The sequence below is a fragment of the Mustela nigripes genome, chromosome 4 (assembly GCF_022355385.1).
Source record: "Mustela nigripes isolate SB6536 chromosome 4, MUSNIG.SB6536, whole genome shotgun sequence".
Taxonomy (NCBI): Eukaryota; Metazoa; Chordata; class Mammalia; order Carnivora; family Mustelidae; genus Mustela; species Mustela nigripes.
The window spans coordinates 97,330,342-97,345,610 of NC_081560.1; the positions used below are offsets into that span (position 1 = coordinate 97,330,342).

The 15,269-nt window shown below is 52.2% G+C and overlaps 1 protein-coding gene across 4 annotated transcripts in view; it reads right to left on the reverse strand.

Moving 5' to 3' along the window:
- The window catches only part of COBL (cordon-bleu WH2 repeat protein), a 261,336-nt gene extending 248,215 nt beyond the window's left edge, over window positions 1–13,121 (reverse strand). For all 4 annotated transcript variants that reach the window (XM_059397204.1, XM_059397202.1, XM_059397203.1 and 1 more), the window contains exon 1: window positions 12,886–13,121. In XM_059397204.1, the coding sequence (XP_059253187.1) occupies window positions 12,886–12,926 (41 nt within the window). In that variant the 5' untranslated portion in view covers window positions 12,927–13,121. The remainder of the gene's footprint in view (window positions 1–12,885) is intronic.
- Window positions 13,122–15,269: the final 2,148 nt, after the last annotated feature.

Below are 15,269 nucleotides of genomic sequence, written 5' to 3' on the forward strand. Positions count from 1 at the left end.
GAGTGCCTAGTACATATACCACGTCAGTGTGCCGGGGGGGGGGGGGGACTGACGGAGCTCCGAGGCCTTTCGTATGACGCACACGGACAAACTTATCAAAACTGAGGTTGTCTACTAATCTGACTGGGCCATGGCATGTGTCCGTGTCCTCTGAGGGGTCCTGTTTGTAGCAGCGTTCCTTTCTTGGTATTTCCTTGATGGCTGCACAGACCGGCTCCACTTTTTATCTGTTCCCCAAACATAGGCTTTAAGGAAACCACGCTGAGATGGGACTCTGCGGTGCCTCACCTGCAGAGCGGCTGGCGGGACTCACAGGACAGACTCACTCCGTCCAGCGCTGAACCCCGATGCTTATTTCAGACCCTGTTCAGTGGGTGGAGGGTCTCAGGCAGTGACATCGGACACCGCCTGGGTTCAGGGCAAACTCCTCCTCCAGAAGCCCCTCACTCGTCCAACGGTCAGAGACCAAAATCCAGTCCCAGTTTGTTGCAAACACCTTCATCCTGGAGGGGACTGAGGGATGCAGAGGTCACAGCAAGGGGCACACATTGGCCTGAAGGCCTCCTCTTCCACTCACCATTCTTTTGTTTGTTGTTGTTGTTGTTTTAAGATTTCATTTATTTATTTGACAGACAGAGATCACAAGTAGGCAGAGAGGCAGGTAGAGAGAGAGGGGGAAGCAGGCTCCCCGCCAAGCAGAGAGCCCGATATAGGGCTCGATCCCAGGACCCTGAGATCATGACCCGAGCTAAAGGCAGAGGCTTAACCCTCCGAGCCACCCAGGCGCCCCTTGTTTGTTTGTTTTAAGGTTTATTTACTGCAGAGAGAGAGTGAGAGACAGCGTGCATGCACCTGTGTGAGACGGGGGAGGGGCAGAGTCCCCACTGAGCGTAAAGCCTGACGTGGGGCTCAGTCTCATGACCCCTGAGATCACAACCTGTTCGGAAACCAGGAGTCAGTTGCTCAACTGACAGAGTCCCCCAGGCTCCCACCCGCCACTCTTCACATCAACACCTTCAGCATGGAAGTGACTAGAAAGCTGCCCACTGTCCTCATGCGAGGTCCCCTAGCCCCGTCACGCTGGAGCCTCACGAGGAGCAAGCTGTGGTCTCTACCTCACTGTGACAACAGACAAAGGGACATGAGTGGCTTTTGCCCCCACTGATACGGCACTTACGCACGTAGAGAGCAAACGCAGACGTGCTTTAATGCCAGTGAATAGTCAGCGTCTTCAAGGCCACCCCATCAAAGTGAAACTGTTCCGGACATGAAGCGTGCAGCCCCTCCCCCATGTGCAAGCAGCCCCTCCCCCACGTGCACGCGTGCGTGTAACACGGAAGCCTGTCCACTTGGACGATGGGCCGTTCTCTGCCTCCCATGCACCTCGCCGGTGAAACCCCAACCCTCACCCAAGAGCACTGTATAATTTTAAACTCACAAAACGAGAGGTAAACATCCAGAAAACATCTCAAACGTGTCATTTTCCTCTGGGGTTGCCTCCCAGACGCCTCGACTCCTGAGCAATGCTTTCCACAGGCCCAGAGGAACAGGACACAAGCTCTGTTCCTCCAGCGGCGCGTATGTCACTTGTAAAAGGCGGCTGGGACTCACAGGGGAGGGCCCCATGTGCAGGTTAAGTCAAACACCATCAGGAGGGACCCACTCTTTCTGTGAGAGAGACTCATAAACTCTAAGCTTTAAAAATATCAGAAGAAAACAGATTGAGGGGTGTTTGGCTGGCATCGGTCTTGGGTGAGCAGAGAACATGTGCAGGCGGGATGTGACCGACTCTTTCCAAGCCTCCCCCCCGCCCCCCGCCGCTGGATGCCTCGTGGGTGTCCCCTAAGTTCTGCTTGGTGGCCATCACGTCCACCTGCAAGGTCCCCAGCTGCGAGTACAGCAGAGCACGAGCAACACCGCGGACCTGGAACAAGTCCGCTCTGGAGGGCCACCCCAGGGGTCTCTGCTTCCTGCTAGCGCATCCCGGCCCAGGGCCAGCAACAGACGATATCTCCCCAGAACCCTCTATGCCCGGAGCCCACTCACAGGTGGACCACCCCGCTCACAGGTGGCTTTTACAGCCCAGCCCAGGGCCTGGCTAACGTGGTCCACAAGAAAACACAGCCAGGGAAGGCAGTGAAGGTGCGCGTTCGGGTCTGTGGAGCTCCGACTCCAGAGAAAGCTTATTTCCGGTGCAAAGCAGACCCCCGTGCATTCATTAAATTGTGAGCAAAAGTCAACGTCCGGGACCAAAGGGGAGGCTCTGAGACTCTAGTAAATTCGTAAGCTGAGTCGTCCTCCTGGGGAAGAACGGACGTCTGCTTTCCACAGATCATGTTAATTTGCAAACACACCGCAGCTGGGCTGAGCCCTCTCCCCCACCCACACCCCATGCAGCTCCGCCAAAAAAGAGCCCATCCAAGAGTCCTAGGAGCGATGCATCAAGAACCGCACTCAACTGTGACAGTCAAAGGGATGACATCACCGCCTCCTGCGTGGGGAAGAAGCCAGATGGGTACAAGCCCACCGTCTCTTCAGAAAAACTCTGCTGAGAAATGCAGGGACTCCGAAATAGCCCGTCCAGGCCACCTGCCACCTCATGGGGCCAGGCAGAGGCTTGGAGGAATGTGGCCTTGGAAACTGGAACAGGCTTCTGCCTGGTGTGGTGGGGTAAACGCAGGATGAGGAGACTGTGCAGTCATGTGACAGTCACACCCCGGAATGGCACATGGCTCTTACTATGTGCTCCGCAGAGCCCAGGGGGTCCCAACCTCCTGACACCGGGCAGGCAAGGACCCTCTGATCCGATGGAAAGTACCACTGTCCCAGACATCAACATCGCTGAGATAAGGCGAGTCATTGTGCAAAACATTTTCATTTCTTCCTTTTAGAAAAATGCGTAACTCAACTCAGCATTCCAAAAATGTGAAACATTCTGGCAGGCTAGAAAAAAATATTGATGAATAATAAAGGAATATCCCAATTGAGGTCTTTTTCAGTAGTTTCCAAACAAGCTCTCCAAACTAGCTTTTTCAGTTTAAATGAGTGTGGTTTCCGAACTCTGTGACTGTTGGAAATGGGGCACTAACCTCATCTAGGACGAGCTCTTCACCTGTGGGTCATGCGTGAAAACCAGCCACACAGGTAAGTGGTAGAGGGGATTGATCTATGGTGGCTGGATAAGAGAAATGTGCAGACCTCATGACGCTCAGAAATTCTTTCTTTCTTTCTTTTCTTTTCTTTTTTAAATTTTTTTTTTTTTTTTAATTTGGGAGACAGAGAGCACGAGTGGGGACAGAGGGAGTGAGAGAAGCAGACTCCCACTGAGCAGGGATCCCAATGTGGGGCTCCATCCCAGAACCCTAGGATCATGACCTGAGCTGAAGGCAGATGCCCAGCTGAATAAGCCCCCCAGATACCCCCCTCGTGAGCTTTTTTTTAAAAGCAAGGTGGCTGGCTGGGCTCTGGGAGCCACCTGTAACTCACCCTTCCCGCAGGCTTTGTCAGGACACTGTTAGCACATGGAACCTTTGTGCTAACATGTGCTAACCATGTGCTAACATGTGCTAACATGTGCTTCATGGTAGCCTTTCTGATGTAAGAAGTGGTTTCCGCCCAGAGCAGGAGAAAAGTTTGTAATCCTGCCCCAAACCAAGTCTACATGATAATTACAGACAGTGAGGAGATGGGCAGGCCGGCAGGTGGGTGGGGGCGACTCTGAGCTAGGCTCCCTGCAGATGTCTTGCTTTGGGCCACAGGGAACCTCTCTCCTTCTAAACTAATGGAGTGTTTACTGAACACCAGTGGATTGTGCTCTTAATTAAGAGGGCTCCAGACAACAAAACTCTATTGAAGTCTCAAAAATTAGCCACACGAACAAAACCATCCACTCACTCTGTGTTATCACTCCCACCGGATCTATTTTTACATTCAACACTCCAAACGTTAGGCTTGAAAAAACTGCCAGGATCTGACTTGGGAATGTGCTGCTCTGCCAAGCGCTGCAAGTGATTTTAAGCCTGACACTCGTGTCCACATATACACACATGTGCACACACACATGCACACACACCCACAGGTGTGCACGTGAGCACACATGCAAACACACACCCGTGCTCACACAAATACATGCACACACACACATACACACGTGCACAAACTCACACTCTCAGGCACACACAACCCATTTTCCCAGCAAGTCTCTGGACCTCAGTCTGCTACTTACCTATAAAACTATTCAAGCTCTTTACACATGATTGTGGGGCCAGTATGATCTGGGTTCTCTCTGCTATCCTGGGACTCCCAAGGCCACACAGCACAGACACAGAGACAAATGCTTTACCAGAGCTTCTCCGGACTTCAGACAAGCTCTCCCAACCCACCCAATGCCCGGGCTAGCAGGGGGTCAGGAAGCCCTGATTTTCCTACTTTAAGACACCCCAAGAGCCCCAAGGCAGCCCATTCTCTGAAATCCTCTTCCCTCCTACCGTTTGAGTCTGAACAGGAGATCGAGGGCATGGCAAGAACTGGGACCTCAGGGAAGGGAAAAACAGGAGTGCCCTGCTGTGTTGCAGACAAAAAGCCCCAGTTGATGTGGGACACTGGCCTTGGGGGTGGACTCGGTTGGGGTCAGACGGCAGGCGTTTCCACCACCCCTGTGCTCAGGGCAGCCCGCGCAGGGAGACTGCTGCCCGGGGAAGCCAGTCGCCGGCCGGGCTCTGCGTCAAGTAGACCACAGCCACAGTATGGAGCCCCGAGCCATCTTCTGTGATTCATGCCCAGAGCAAACCAAGGACATGTCTTCCAGCAGAACCCAAGGAACTGCCAGAGGCACTCTTTCTGAGGAAGCCCAGGGTCTCCCAGGATCCTGGAGGAAGGAGGGGGAGCACAGCCGTGCACTCCATCTGCCCACTACGGCCAGCGCTCCTCCCAGCCCGCACCAGGAGCGGGACAGAGGACCATGTCCACAGAGGCTGCTGGAGGCTCCCTGGTCTCTGTTGCCTTGTGCCTGTCCCTCCTCCTCCAAGACTTTAAATGACCAGGTGACGGACACTGGGCCCATGACCAGCACGCAGACAACCTCGTGCTCTGTTTGTGGGGATGTGAAATGGCGCAGCCGCCACGGGCAATGGGGAGGTGACTCTTTGAACATGAAGGCGAGCACTGCCATAGGGTCCGGGTCCCACAGTTCCGCCTCCGGGTGTATCCACAAAAGAACCGAGAGCAGGGACGGTGGCTTGCACACCCATGATCACAGCAACACTGGTCACAGGAGCCGAAAGGTACAAGCAGAAGTGTCTACCGGTAGGTGTAGCAATAAACACATGGGACACACCCATTACAGAGTATCGACCGGCTTTAAGAAGGAAGGACATCCCGACACACGCCATGACACAGAGGGACCTGGAGGACATTGAGACAAGCCAGTCACAAAATGACCCTGTGATCCATACAAGGTCCCTGGAGGAGTCACATCCACAGGCACAGGAAGTATAATGGTGGCAGCAGGGGGCTGGGGACAGGAGGGCGGGCAGTCAGGGTTTAATGGATACAGTTTCACTTTGGGAAGAAGGAGCTCTGGAGGGGAATGACTGGACACCATGTAAACGTACATGATGTCACTGAAGTGTACAAACAGTAAACGCTACCCTATGTAAAGCTTACCACAATAAACAAACAAACAAACAAACAAAACAGATTGGGTCAGCAGATAGGAGGGAAGGGAAAAGTGCACCTTTGGGGTCAGGCTCTAAAGCACAGGACATGACCCACTTCCATCATCACTCCGGGGCTGGGCTGCAGCAGGTCTGGCTGCATCCCTGAAAACGGCACAGCAAGGGGATGGAGAGAAGCAGGTCCCTGGGAATCGGCACCTCCTTTCAGTCTGTTCGGGCTGCTCTCAAAAAATGCTGACATCTAGGCGGCTTATAAACAGCAAAAATTTACTGCTCGCAGCCCTGGAGACTGGAAGTCCAAGGTCAAGGTGCCCACGAGGTGTGGTGAGTGCCCTCTTCTGCACTTTGGGTTTCTCACGGGGTCCTCAGATGGCGGAAGGGCTGTGGGAGCTCAGGGGTCTCTTAGGAGGCACTAATCCCAGTGGTGCCTTCGTGACCTGAGCACCTCCCAGAGTCCCGCTCCCCAGCACCACCACCTTGGAGGTGAGGATTTCAACAGTATTAATTGGGGGTGGGGGAGGCACAAACTTCCCAGTCGATACCAGCCCTGAAACACCAATGTGGACTTTGACTTAGGGGCAAGGGAAAAATCATCCCCTCCCCCAGTCACTATCGCTGTGGGGTGTCTAATACTTTATGTTCCTCAAAATAAGACACCTAACACCTCCCGGGTCTGCAAAGAACAGGTCTGCACAGCTGGCAAGCGCGTCGGAGCCTATCGGTCTGGAATATTTCAGTGACAACTGATCTGTCTGCTGTCACAGAGTCTGGCAAAAACAAGATTAAGCGGCAGTTTCAAGGAGGGATTTAGGATCTCTGGGAATACGTCGAATCCTATGACTTTGGAGCTCAGGTGGGTCTTGAGATCATCTTATCCGGCACCCTCCCCTGACCGATGGGAAGCAGAGCTGGAGAACCTCATCCCAGCTGTGTGCCACGTCCCATGACACAGATTCACGACCCAACACTCACAGAGCAACATCCCTGCTTCTGAGCAGCTCACAGTTCAGGGGGTCAGAGACCAGCAGATGGAAAACCTGGACTCCATGTAAGGGTTTCCAGAAGGAAGAGCGGACAGTGGCAGGAGAGATGGAGCCCAGAGGAGAGTCTGGAAGCCACGGCTAGAGCCCCTAGCAGTGGCTGGAAGGATGAGCAGGAGTCATCTGGGCAAGGAGACAAGATGCCCACAGGCCAGGAGGAGAGGCAAAGTAGGAGAAAGCAGGAAGGTTGAGGAAGGACACAGGGACAGGGACAAAACAGAAGCTGGAGCTGCTCAGTCCACTAAGATGCCGCTGGCCACACACGACGCTTTATGTTTAAATTAATGAAAATTAAAGAAGGTAAGAAATTCAGCTCTTCCTTTCAAACGCTGGGAAGCTGTTGTACTGGACATAGACACACATCCCCCGGGTCCAGTGGTTAGACCACGCCGGACCGGGAACCAGGCAGGAGCCTACATCGATCGGGACCCAGCCTGCAGGCCCTGCTACCAAAGTTTCGCTAAATCTTACATGACTGGTCCCAGGACCCAAGTGGCCCTACTCCCTACTTCCTACTTCCCAGGAGCCAGTGTCCTCCCCAGCCCTGAGCCTGCCCATCAGTCTTCTGTAGGAGAGAGTCCAACAGGATGACTGACCAAGCAGAGGCATGACTGATTAGGTCCGCCTGGCCGGCATGAGCATGTCCACATGTGTCCTCAGGAAAGAGGACAGCTTGGTGTCCCGAAGACAATGGCTCCTCATCTGCGGGTCTGGGTCACAGAAGGGAAAGGGAGGGGTGGGGTAGGAACCCATGAACTCGGACCCCTGACGTATCAGGCCTGTCTGGGGGGGGGGGTGTATCACTTTTTTCTGAAAAGGACAAGGACTTGAAGGATTGGTTCGAACTATGCTGTGTCTTGTGAAAAGGTATTGCTTGGTTTGGTGGAACTGGTGAATGAATCTACAAAACTGCTTGTGCAAAAGTATTTGTGGTATGGGAATCTAATCAAATGCACCCAAATGAAATGCATTTTAATGGTCGCTTGAAAAGTGTTTTTTGTTTTTTGTTTTTTATTGAAAATGTTTTTGGCTGTGGAATTTATTCTAATTGGACATGACCTGTAGAAAATATGGTCTTGGCAAGCAACAACTCACCACCTAATTAGGGAAACCAGATGGAAGCCTGTAAAAACCCCAGAGGCCACAAAGTATCTCCCAGCTGGGAAGCGAGCTGTCTCCAGGGCGGCTTATGCAGAAGCACGGGGCGCTCCTGAGGCAGGCGGCAGGAAGTCTTTTTGTCACACCAGAGTATACAGCAAAATCTACTCTCAAATCAACACCGTTAGGTCTTGAAAACAAGTGCCATCATTAGCTCGTATAAAGCAAATGAAACCAAAGTATACATACACGGGCAAAAAAAAAAAATGAATGCTATCACAGGAAGAGACAGGTGCAAAATAAAGCCGGTGGGAACACGAAGGAAAAGGGACATGAGTCAAGGCTGCTGCCCACTTGAGTGCTGAGAGCTGGCAAGTGGCCCTGAACAATAGACACTCTGGTGACACAGTGAAATGAGAAAGCAAAGGTATAAAATGGGCGGAGCCAAAATTTAAAATCTGCCTAAATAAGTGAAAATCCTTAAACGGAAAAAAGGCGTTATCATCTGTATATCAACAATATAATTCGATATCAAACATGTTCTGTAGAGAAAAAGCACAAAGATGAAGAGATATATAAAATCTGTTGTTCAAGTACAAAGTAAATGAAAAACCGCATTCAGTAAAATGAACTGACGACGCAGAAAAGCCAGAGAACCCCTGGTTAAATGTGGACTGGGAGAAACCAAAAGGGAATAGGGACATGTCACATAACAAAGACATTAACGTCTCTACTACATGCTTTCACTTAGTTGAAGCCTAAATCACAACCAAACGTTTCTGTCTTTGAAATCCGTCCGTCCTTGGTCGGTACATGACTGTGGTATCAAATACTTCTGCTCATGGCTTAAACTTTCCAACCAATTATAAAATTCAGTTTAACGATTAATAACAAAGCACGGAAGTCCTAGAAACCCAAACTGCTTATGATGGTGTGTAGACGTAGCCTGTAATCACTGTTTTCTTAAGAACTGTGGCAGCACTCGGATGCACCCAAGCTAGGATTCCCTTCCAAAGTCACGGCCGCTGGAACACAGGCCTGCGTGGGTGTGGGGCTGTCACATTGCCCGTGCTTTTCCAGTGATCACCAGCCCTGGCTGGCCAGGAAAAGGCCACGCAGAGAGCAGACGAGGGGGTGCAGGTCCAGCAGGTAGGAGAAGAGCAACATGGTACAAATATCTACATTCCCAATTTAAATCATAATTTAGCTTTATCATCCTTATGCAGCCGTTGAGGAAATATTAAAAAGCCCAAAGTTCATTTGATATTGTCACAGAGGAGCGTCCAACTCCTCAAACTTATTCAGAAAAATTACAAGTACAAAAGAATAAGACTCCTGGGCCTACTTTCCAGATTACACCCAACACCACCTAACTTTTGCAGTCTTAACTATACTGTCAACCAAAAGTTTTGCTCACAAGTAACAACTTTTAAGTTAAATGGGAAAAGTTCAATGTCACAAATAATCAGACTATCATTTTAAGGAATGTAAACATGTCAGGCAAAAGCCTAGAAACCTTAAAAAAAAAAAAAGGCTAGAAACCTAAACTTTTTTCTTATTATGGTATACACTCGTCAATATTTCAGCAACATCTGTATACTTGTCAGAGTTAAAATGGAAGATGTCACTGTGATAGCCCACGGTCATTATCAAGATAGCAGCTTCTATAATGTTTTACTGGGTGGTGACAGGACAGGAGAAGCTCAAATTATCCACTTCTACTAATTAAAAAAAAAAAAAACATTTCTTATTCTAACAGCTTGATGAAAGCCATAAAAATTGATGCAGAGAAATGAACATCAGTCATGTCTTCCCAAAGCTCAGATTCTAACAAACTTGAACAAATGTCCCCTGATTTTTATGTAAGGACAGCATTTCAATGTAGCCACTGAGCAAAGGCCCTGGTAGTTTTGACATTTTGTGTCACTGGAGACTATTCTATTCTACAGAACTATGTGTTTCCTCCATAGAAGAAAAGCTATCCAGTACCCTGCCGAACCCCAACACTCCGTCTCATTCATACAGAGTCCAGAGGGAAGCTTAATTCTGTACCATTACCACTCACGACCAGCCTAGATCTCAAAAACACTCAAACAGGGAAACTAAAAGTAAACAGATAAACTCAAAGTTTATCTTACATGGACTTAAATATATTTAAAAGCTTCACCCAAAGGAAATGTGTCTTCCCTTGCATTTCAGAATATTCCGTCAATTATTATACTGTAACTGAGCTCCAAAAATCCTTAGAGTCACACCGAGTCTGCTTGTCAAGTTTTTTTTTTTAAAGATTTTATTTATTTATTTGACAGAGAGAGATCACAAGTAGGCAGAGAGGCAGGCAGAGAGAGAGGAGGAAGCAGGCTCCCCGCTGAGCAGAGAGCCGGATGCGGGGCTCCATCCCAGGACCCTGAGATCATGACCCGAGCCGAAGGCAGCGGCTTAACCCACTGAGCCACCCAGGTGCCCCTGCTTGTCAGTTTTTGCCTCCTTCCTACAAGAATACTTTTCCCAGTTAAGTTAGTCATAAATCCTTATCTTAATGAAATTACTATAAAAACATACAATTTCAATGCCACTAAAAATGTATACTTGTGTACTCAATGAAGATAAGTAATAACTACTTATGAATAATTTAGTGGTATATACAATCTATGTCCACTAACAGATTGTCCCTTCAGTGATCTTTAAGAAGGACCTCTGTAGACCTTACTTTCTAATGAGAAATCTCCTTATTTCATTGTTCCCCAGCCAGCCCTCCTCTACATAACAAAGAAGGAACACCAGAGTCAGTCAACAAGTTCATCCCATCAGTAGTTAGCTACCCTGTGGGAAAAGGATCGCTTGTTCCAAGTTTAATTTGATAGCCGAACCTTGCTCTATCAGACAGAAAACAAATTTCCCCAGAGCACAGGGCAAGCACTCGGTTATTCTCAAGCAATGAAGGAGCAGACCAGAGAGGAACCAGCAGAACTTGATGGCCACTGACAATGTACCAAAGCCAGAAATTCCCTGTCTGAATCTGCCCTGTCTGATAGGCAAGCAATGCCCCTAAGTTACATAAAATATTCCAAAAGTCCAAGATCATTTCTTTCCTCCAGTTTTAACACACAATGGTTTAATTAATCATGCAATTCCTATCTAGAAAATATAAGCACATCGGTATTTTCTTGATATAAAAGAAAAATCTATGGCACGTGATAAAATAATTGGGAATAACAGAAAGTAAAAGCCGTATGTCTACATTTCTCAAAGACGTTCAAATAAGCAGATCGGAGGGACAGAACTAAATGTATGGATAGTAACAACTGCATGGTTTTGTTATCATACCCACAGCAAAGGCCCTTAGTTCCCCAGGGGCTGGGTGGTGGGGGAGACTCAGGAAATCCAACCAGAGCTCAGAGAAGCAGTGTGAAGAACCAGGCTGGGGATTCGCCTCTTGCTGGTCTAGCCCCAGGGCTGGAGAGTGGGGAGAGCGAGCCTATGATTCAACATTTCACCTCCACAATCAAATTCCTTGCAAGAACTTTACAAATGATCTCTGAATCCAGTTTTGCTGGCCTCTTAAATGCTCTCCCCTTCACATTTCCTTCATATTAGGTGATACTGAGGAAAGATTTCAGTCTCTTTAAATTGACTGATTAAACAAATCCCCAAAGCGACAGATTGGAAGATAATTCTGAATCCTGTCATTTCGGGATGCCCATTACCAGGTAAAGGGATTTCCCACTTTTATTTTCTTTTTGGGAAATGTGTTTGTTCAAATGGAATTACATAACCACCACTAAGTGCATTGCAAAAAAAAAAAAAGTTCTTTTTAACATTCCTCAGCTTCAGGATTATTTGATTTGCTAACCTGGCTCACTTTTTCCTGGCATTAAAGAGAGAGTTAGAAAAAAAAAAAAAAGAGCAAGTTCAAAAACCTTAGGCAGACGGGCAACACAACGGCCTATGGACACATGGGCAGAGTGAGTCAGTGGGACGCAACTGCAAAGAAAAGAGATTAGTTGTCCACAAAGCTGCCTAGTTCAAGGCCAGTTGCCATAGCGGAAAGTGGGCCCACTTGGTAAGCAGGTGCAGGTCCCACCCAACCACTCATTCCATTTGCAGGACTCATAGCACACTCCCTCCCGGCCAGTGAGCTGGTTCTCCGGTCGCAGGGCAGGGCAGGGCGCCCCAAGTGTTCCCAGAGGCTGCGCGACCCCGCGGCCTGCTCTGGCTGTGCGCGGTTCAGACTCTGACTCTAGGTCCTGCTGAAGGTCAGGATAGCTTTTCTTCCACTGGGGAAGGTACTCTGCGAGTAAAACCGGAACATGGAGTGTAAACCCTACACAGGAGGTGTGGGGACGGCAGCTGACATCAGGACAGGTCTGGGCTCCAGCAGAACCGCGCCGGCAAGATGCATGGTCGGAGTTTAGTTGGGAAACTGGGGTCTCCACCTCGGGTCGGGTCCCAGCCGGTGCCCTGCAGGCTGTTCAGGGGAACCCCAGAGAAGAAAGCTGGGAAGGGGAGCAGAGGTCAGGAAAGCCCGCAGGGCAGTGCCCCACACACAGCTCTCCTGTGACCGCCAGACCCAGGCGTCTGCGAGGTCCCGGAACCTCCTCTTGCTCACGGAGAAGAGAGGACTGTGTCTGGCATACAGTGGCCGGGTGAGCCGAGAACACCACAACGGGGCAGACGCCCAGCAAGTCAGTGGCTGGACTGGAGTCCGAGGTCGGGTCTCCACCGCCCTCGCGGCCCACGGGGCGATTACTCGGAGGTGGCTGAGAAAGGCTCGGACTCCGTGAGGGCTCCGCCCGCGGGGACCCCAAAAAGGGCGCGCGCACGCAAACACACCGGCGCGAAAGTGCTCCGGACTCGGCCTGACACTGTTACCTGGGCAACGACCCGGGCGCACAAAGTACACAACCCCCTTCCGCGGCCGGGCGCGGACCTGCGGGCCGCAGAGGGGGCGCCCGCGCCCCGGGCTCTCCCCAGTGCCCGTGCCCCTGCCCCGAATGCGCGCGGTGCGGACGAGGGCGTCCGGCCCGAGCAGAGCCCCGGCCCGCGCGCACCCGGGCCGCCCGGACACTTACCCTGTAGGGGGCTTGGCCGCCGAGGCGCGCGGTGCGTCCATGGAGCCGGCGAGCGGGGGGCGCGCGGGGGGCCCGGGCCCGGCCGAGTCAGGCGCTCGCTGCCGCTGCCGCTGCCGCCGCCGCCGCCCTCATTCACTTTTTCCGCGCTGACCCATCGTCCTCCCACGCGGGCCGGCGGAGGACAGCGGCGGGGCGAGCGGACGGAAGGGGCTGGAACGGTCGCGGGCGGGCGGGGGCGCGGGCCGCGCGGGGAGGGGCTGGCGCGGCGCGGGGCGGGGGCGCGGGGAGCAAGGTGCGCCGCGCCCACCGGAGCGCCGCCCCCGCCCCCGCCCGGCCAGCCGCGCGCGTCCTGGGAAGAGGCTGGCGGCACCTGGGCCCCGGGGCGACACCCCGCCCGCCGCAGCGCCCCTCCCGAGCTTCTCCCGGGCTCCTCCACCCTGCGAGGGAGTGCGTCCCTGCCTGGGCGGCGCGGGGGATCCGGAGGCGCGAGCCGCGCCCGGGCGGGGAGGAGTTGCGGGAGGGGGAACCACCTGGTCTTGGCGAGGCCCTGGAGGGCTAGATAGGCTGACTGGCAGGGAAGGGCTGAGGTTGGAGAATGAGAAGTGAGTGATTGGTGTCGCTGGCTCTGTCCTGGATCCCAACGGAACCTTCGTACGTGCAACAGCTATCTAGGGTCTCCAAGTGGGTCTCCAAGTGGGGCCCTGACCAGCAGCACCTGGGAACGAACGCGTTAGAAATGCAGATTCGGCGCCCAGCCAGTCCTGTGGAATCAGAAACAATGGGGGCTGGAGCTGGGCCCAGCCCTGCTACCAGGAGTCCCCGCTATATGCATGCTCTGGTTTGCCAGGCTGGTCTATGGGGCCCTGAGGTTGTGCCAGAAATGCCCTGCAGGGGCAGCCCACTCTGGGCCCAGGGCAAGTCAGCTCCAGGTTTCTGATCTACCACAACTTCACTCCCACAGTCCTCAGAACCCAAAAGCAACAAAAGAGATAGGGATTAGTGTGAAAGTCTGACCTCCAAAAATGACACTTTCACCTGGTTCCAACCAGGTGAGTAACAGGCAGAGAAGACAGAGAATCAGGTGAGCCTGTGGTGGAACCATTCTCCATTCCTATCTGATGCTTGGTGAACCTCCAGCCTTTGGAACAGTGCCAGGCCAGGGGGACTGGTGCACCATACACAGAAATTGCACTGAATGAATTAATCCATTACTACTCCTTCCACCTTAGGGTCAGAAGATCCTTCCCGGGGTGCCTGGGTGGTTCAGTGGGTTGAAGCCTCTGCCTTCGGCTCAGGTCATGATCTCAGGGTCCTGGGATCGAGCCCCGCATCGAGCTGTCTGTGCGGCAGGGAGCCTGCTTCATCCTCTCTCTCTGCCTACCTCTCTGCCTACTTGTGATCTCTGTCTGTCAAATAAATAAATAAATAAATAAATAATCTTTGAAAAAAAAAGAAGAAGAAGAAGAAGATCCTTCCCAAGATCAGGAAACACACCCCCCATCCCTGCTCTGGACACCATGTGGGAAAGAGCAACCAGAGCATGACCAGAGCCCAGAAGTGGACCAGGGATGGCAGGCCTGGTCCTGGCTGAGAACCCCAACAGGAAAATCCAGCTCACAGATCACTCCTAACCCGAGGGCCTGGCAAAGCCAGCGGGAGGCACCTCATGGGAGGGGGGCACTAAAACTGGGATCAGAGCTGTTGAAGAGTTTCTCAGCAAGACAGTTCCTGTCTAAGGAAGGAAGCATTGTCCCACCTCCAGGCTGAGGTTTGAGGTGTTTTTCGGGGATCAAGGTCCGGAAGGGCCTTGAGCCTCAACCACCAATTCCTGGAGGCCACCAGGCATCTCTGACCTCAAAACCCATCAGACACCACTGGTCAGGAATGGGGTGGAAGGTGTGTCTGGGGAGGCATGTCACAATTAGGCAGAGGATGGAGTCAGACTTGCCGCTGGAGCGGGGCTGAGCTCCCAAGGCCCTCAGTGGAGAGTTGGAATAGGCCGGGCCTGGCAATCCTGTGGACCAGCTGCGGGGGCATGGTGCAGAGCCCGGGAGGCAGGCAGACAGGGGACCGATTTCTCTGTGTGTTGCCACACAGATTCCCTTACTTGTGAGGATCCCAGTAGAGGTGTTTTCAAAATTGGGCGGTTCACTGGATACTTTGGCACACCTGCCTCTGTGTGTGGTGTGGAGAGAGCCACCTTGGCGACGGAGCCCACAGGGGAAACAGAAGACAGACAGGGGCTCAGCTCTTCTGGGGGGAAAGGCTGAGAAGCAGACGGCTGGGGGCTGTCCCCACGACTGCTCTTACTGTCCCTGAGGCCTCGAGGAGGAGGCTCTCCTGTGCTGCTTTATCCGCCTTCCTTTTAGAGCAAACGGCACTGA